The sequence below is a fragment of the Erpetoichthys calabaricus genome, chromosome 17, assembly GCF_900747795.2.
Source record: "Erpetoichthys calabaricus chromosome 17, fErpCal1.3, whole genome shotgun sequence".
In the NCBI taxonomy this organism is placed as follows: Eukaryota; Metazoa; Chordata; class Cladistia; order Polypteriformes; family Polypteridae; genus Erpetoichthys; species Erpetoichthys calabaricus.
The window spans coordinates 10,830,125-10,836,124 of record NC_041410.2 but is presented as its reverse complement, the minus strand read 5'-3'; the positions used below and the strand labels follow the sequence as shown (position 1 = coordinate 10,836,124).

Below are 6,000 nucleotides of genomic sequence, written 5' to 3'. Positions count from 1 at the left end.
ATAGAAAGCTGTACTGAAGATCCTTGCTCAGCTCTGCATGGTGCATTTCCACCTATTGACATAAGGGGGCAGCACACTCACTGAGCCTCTTCACTTCTTTGGTGAAACCCCCCACAACAACACATATGGCAGCAGATGAACTTAATAACTGAAAGCCGCACTGTCACACGTGCAGTGACCCCAGCGCCTACCAGGCGATTCCATAAAGACGAGCAGAGCAGACTGGATGAGGAAAGGAGATTAAAAGCAGAGACTGGAGCTCATTTTACCATTCCATCGCGTGCACTGCTGAGTGAAACACTTACAGTGTGTGTGACACGGATTAAGTTCTTTCCGTCTCCTCTTTTCCTGGCAAAATGTCCTGTTTAATACTTAGATGGAAATCACCAAATAACAAATGAACTTTTGCTTAAAAGTGTGAAAATAATATGGTTAGGGTTACAGAATTGGCAGCGTAACATAACATTACATTTTTAAACCAGCTTAATCCAGTTCACTGGAGCCTGTCCTGCTAGGGTGGGCTCAGGCCTATCACGGCCTTAAATTATATAAAGCAAGTTTGAAGGGGATTTTGTTCCTGCCTTGCACCCTGTGTTGGCTGGGATTGGCTAAAGCAGACCCCCGTGACCCTATGTTAGGATATAGCGGGTTGGATAATGGATGGATGGATGCATTATAAATTAGTGTCATGTCTCAGCCAGGGATTCTCCCCTGACTGGGATTCAAATTCATTAAGGTGGGCTATCTGTCTGTGCTGGGCTGGCGCCCTGCCCAGGATTTGTTCCCTGCCTTGTGCCCTGTGTTGGCTGGGATTGGCTCCAGCAGACCCCTGTGACCCTGTAGTTAGGATATAGCGGGTTGGATAATGGATGGATGGGCTATCTGTGCTACCTGTCTGAGATGGGTCAGAATCTAAGGAATCAATGTTGACATCAGTGTACCATGCAATCCTTATGTCTCTGTTATATGATATGTGGTATGGGATTCGTAAAAGCAGTGTTAATGTTTGGGATGGGCCATCTATTAGAATGACAGACAGAATGTGGCAGGATGGACACACAGATACACAGTGGCTCACCCTGTTATTAATGTGGGTGGAAAGAAGGTAGCTGCACCAGTTTTCAAAAGTACATTTTCCTTTCCCCATACCCGTTTCTGCTGCCTGTGCCATTAAATTTCTCCCTTGTGCCCATTTTGTTTCCGTTGCCCAATTTTCCCACACAATGTACTTTCTTTCCTTTTACGCGCAGTCTAGCGCGCTCTTCCTCCGTACCTGGATCTACCTGCCAGTCCCACCTTCCCGCTATGTACCTGTACCCTTCTCTAGAATGTCGAGTACGCCGCACCCTCGGTGCGTCAGCGATTGGCCACCGGCGATCACATGACGCAGCACCTGAGACGCGGCGCAGCGGCGCTCTCACTGAGCACAATACAGCAGCTTTATGGAGGAAATATGGGCGTACTGAGCGTTGGGTGAAGAGGAGCGAAGACGAGGAAACAAACAAAAAGAGAGAGAGAGCCAACGCTATAGAAAGAAAGGACACCCGCGCTTCGGGGAGCGGATTTTGTACGTACGGGCTCTGGCGTCCGTCTCTTCCTTTCCCCTCTCCCGCCTTAGTCCCTTTAGCTTTTATTTCCGTGCCGCCTGGCTGCTCCATGGAATAACGCTCGCTTACTCCCTCCCTCCCTGCCAGCGGCGGCTGTGAACTCCGCAGCGAAAACGCAAGCCTCCCTCTCGGTCTTTTCTTCTCCCCACTTCCCCTCCCCTTCGGCTTGCTATGGTGGATTCAAATGCAATGAGGAAGACTTTCCTGGTTCCGGAGATTAAGCCTTTGGATCAGTACGATTTCAACCGGGCAAAAATCTGCGCCAGCCTGACGTGGGTCTTTTCCAGATGTTACGGCTCGGCAGGTAAGGGTTTGATTCTCGTTTTACGATTGATTCGGGGGGGCTTGGTGGGGTGTCAGTCAATGATGAACTGGTGTGCTGTGTCAGTGCGGTGGTGTTACACTGGTCGTCCTTCTGTCTAGTCTTTCGTTCCTATCGCTGGCTCTTTAAATTAAATTCCACACTTATCAGGTCAGAACAATAAAACGCATCATGCTGTTCACGTTGATACACGGAATGGCATTTTGCCTCGTATTTAAATGACGTGGCATTTCCACTGGCACCGTAATGGACAGCCGTCTGATTAATGCAGGTGCAGTACGAGGGGTTAATCGAGGCATTTCCACCAAAACGTTCACTTCCATGAGGATATGCGCCGGCGCTCGGCTCCTACTGAATGTTCCGTACCGTGTCTTAAAATGGGGGGCGCGACTGGCTCGCATGTACAGCAACCTGCCGTTTACTCCTGTCACCATTCTCAGATGGCCGCCTTTTTTAACTGAATTGTTATATAAAATTCCGCATTTACTTAGGAATTGTGAATTGTAATCGGATTAAAGGAAATCCCTAAAACGCCTAAAATGTAAACCTACGGCCTGCGTCTATTGTAGATTTAGAAATTTGAGGTGAATGTCAATTAAATAGCCGTTTACACAAGTACCGAGTGTTGAGGTGTAGGGTGATGGTGGTGGTGATGATGATGATGATGACTGACTGATGTCAACAAAGCCCTGGCTTTTTGTGGGTAACACCTGGCCTTCATATATTAAAATGATTATATTGGGATTGCTGTTGGCTATGTGAAATTAGATGACAGTATTAATAGCGATACCAACATGCAGAATGTGGAAAATCATATTTGCTGCCGCACCTGCTTTTGTGCAGCGGTGTGTGGTATGGGGGGGCGGAGGGGGCGTTATGGTACGGTAGCCGTGAGATGGCTGAATCCGGGATTCTCGCCTTCAGTGAACGGCAAGATCAGCTGTTTGCATGTCCATTTAATTACCCCCCCCCCTCCAAATATATGACCTCTCACACACCAGAGATACCACCAGGCTGGCACACGAGTGGGTTAAACCGGTCGCTGGCAGCACTCCTTACGAGTGTTGCGATCGGCTGCTGCGGTGGTCTCTCCTGATGAACTTTTATTTTGTCACGTCTCGTCTGTGAACGGCCAATAGATTAGTGGCAGTATGAAATGGGGACGCTGCACGGTGAGTGTCAAAGTCATTTAGTCCCTGCCATGGGGGAATAAAAGCGAAAGAAATAATGTTCGAAATGTGACGAACGAGAAGTGGTCGAATTATCTTTTTTTTTATTGCTTTCTCGAACATTCGGGAGGCGAATGGACACCTTGGCTACAAACGTGTGTTGTGTAACGGGTGTTTATTATTATTAATACTATTATGCACGTTTTCCAACAAACCACGGAAATCCCAATGTGCAGCACTTCTCTACTTCATGCTTTGACAGAACAGAGCTGCCATTGTCCACCGACGATTTGAATGGGAAGGAGCAGGTTTTCTTTTTCAGTCGATACTCAAATAATTTGGTGTAGTGTTGTGTTTTTTTTTTAATGGTTAATGTTTATTGTCGCTTTTTTCTGAAGAGCTAATGAAATTAAGGTTTGTTTTTTTTTCCTCCCACCTATTACAGTCGTCATTGGCGGGTCACGATACGACAGAGAGGCGTCAAACTGCAGTGTTAACACACCTCAGCAGTCCGGGTTTCTATTGGCCCCTTTGTTCTTCACATGACTAGGAATGAGTGGGGAAAAGGAGGGTGCGCTTTGTACCTTAAGCATACAATAGAAAATCACGGCCCAGTAACTCAAAAAAAAAAAAAAAAAGGGCAGGGGGCGTGTGTCCCATTCCTATATACAGTACACATGGCACCTTCTACTAATGGGTGGGCAGAGTTTCTAACGATCGGTTGTTTATTTACCCTGATATCGGGTGTAGCTCTTTGTGTCAGCGTAGACAGTCAGCATTATTATTTTCCTCTCTTCTTATAAAAGCTTATTTGCTGTAAATCTTAAAAAAAAAAAAAAAAAAAAAAAATTGGGGTTGACCCTGGGATGAATATGCGATTAGATGTGCTACAGCTGTACACATCAATAGAGAAGAGCCTGGGGAAACAAAGGAGCCGACCACTCCAGCACCTGGGTGTGCCCTTGAGAATTAAAAAAAAAGACCCAAGTATGTGTTAAAGCCCCCTGGCTTTCTTTAGTCGTCAGACAAGTAAAACCAGACCACCTCCCAGTGGGCAATTAGTTCTGCTTTTCCTGGTTGGTTTCAATAAATGAACGGTTTAAAAACTCCCTCATCCCCTGTCCTCTTATCTCCATGCCAAAGCTGCGTGCACTCATGTTATCACTTTTCCTATCCGGAGCAGACAATAGACTGATTACACGTGATGATATTTACTATATCCATCCTCCATGCTAGATTAATACGCACAGGCAGGCTTTAGTCAACAAAGTACAGTATATCAAAAAGTAGAAAGTTATCAAAAACTTATTAAACAGTGTGAGTTGGTCTTTTTAATCTATCTGTTGTAAGGGGTTCAAGAAAAAGACGTTAGGAAAAATAAAGGGTTGTGGTATCAAGTGGTAAGCCCATTTAATGAAGAACTTGAAAAGAGTGAAAATGAAGTGCACACATGGTGGCAAAAGTGGCCTAAGCAGAACAAAAGTAAATTACAGCAGCTGAGGGAACGCTCCATCCTCTTTGACCAATGGTTCAGAATGAACCTTGACCTGTGGTGGCTTCTGGATTTTTACGCTGCCAATACCAGAAGTGGGGGGCTTTAGGGCAGAAGGAGAAACTGAGTCCCACGTCATCCAGCAGATGGAAAAGGACAGGTGCTTAGTTTTAGTGACGGCGCACTCTGTGCTCGTGGTGGTATTGTTTGTCTAATCGGAGCCTGGAATGTGTCCCACAGGTGCACGCCTTGACTGTTCTTCTGTTATACAGCGCCTTTCACATTCCTCTGTCTAGTATATAGCACCTCAGATCTCTCTATTATACAGCGCCTTTCACATCCCTCTGTCTAGTATATAGCACCTTTCACATCCCTCTGTCAATTATATAGCACCTCAGATCTCTCTATTATATAGCGCCTTTCACATCCCTCTGTCTATTATATAGCACCTTTCACATCTGTCTATTATATAGTGCCTTTTACACCTGTCTATTATATAGTGCCTTTTACACCTATTATACAGTGCCTTTTACATCTGTCTAGTATATAGCACCTTTCACATCCCTCTGTCTATTATATAGCACCTCAGATCTCTCTATTATATAGCACCTTTCACATCTGTCTATTATATAGTGCCTTTTACACCTGTCTAGTATATAGCACCTTTCACACTTGTCTAGTATATAGCACCTTTCACATCCCTCTGTCTATTATATACAACCTTTCACATCTGTCTATTATATAGCACCGTATACACCTGTCTATTATATAGTGCCTTTTACATCTCTGTCTAGTATATAGCACCTTTCACATCCCTCTGTCTATTATATAGCACCTTTCACATCCCTCTGTCTATTATATAGCACCTCAGATCTCTCTGTTATATAGCACCTTTCACATCTGTCTATTGTATAGTGCCTTTTACACTTATTATATAGCACCTTTCACATCTGTCTGTTATGTAGTGCCTTTTACATCTGTCTATTATATAGTGCCTTTTACATCTCTGTCTAGTATATAGCACCTTTCACATCCCTCTGTCTATTATATAGCACCTCAGATCTCTATTATATAGCACCTTTCACATCTGTCTATTGTATAGTGCCTTTTACACTTATTATATAGTGTCTTTTACATCTGTCTAGTATATAGCACCTTTTACATCTGTCTGTTATATAGTGCCTTTTACATCTGTCTGTTATATAGTGCCTTTTACATCTTTCTGTTATATAGTGCCTTTTACATCTGTCTATTATATAGTGCCTTTTACATCTTTGTCTAGTATATAGCACCTTTCACATCCCTCTGTCTATTATATAGCACCTCAGATCTCTATTATATAGCACCTTTCACATCTGTCTATTGTATAGTGCCTTTTACACTTATTATATAGTGTCTTTTACATCTGTC

General features: G+C 44.1%; 1 protein-coding gene across 3 annotated transcripts in view; it reads left to right on the top strand.

The window, feature by feature from the left end:
* Positions 1 to 1,363: 1,363 nt before the first annotated feature.
* The window catches only part of camsap3 (calmodulin regulated spectrin-associated protein family, member 3), a 177,677-nt gene continuing 173,040 nt past the window's right edge, over positions 1,364 to 6,000 (top strand). For 2 of the 3 annotated variants that reach the window (XM_051920661.1, XM_051920660.1), the window contains exon 1: positions 1,365 to 1,911. In XM_051920661.1, the coding sequence (XP_051776621.1) occupies positions 1,779 to 1,911 (133 nt within the window). In that variant the 5' untranslated portion in view covers positions 1,365 to 1,778. Of the gene's footprint in view, positions 1,912 to 6,000 lie in introns of all 3 variants that reach the window. The other variant, XM_051920659.1, reaches the window with a different exon arrangement.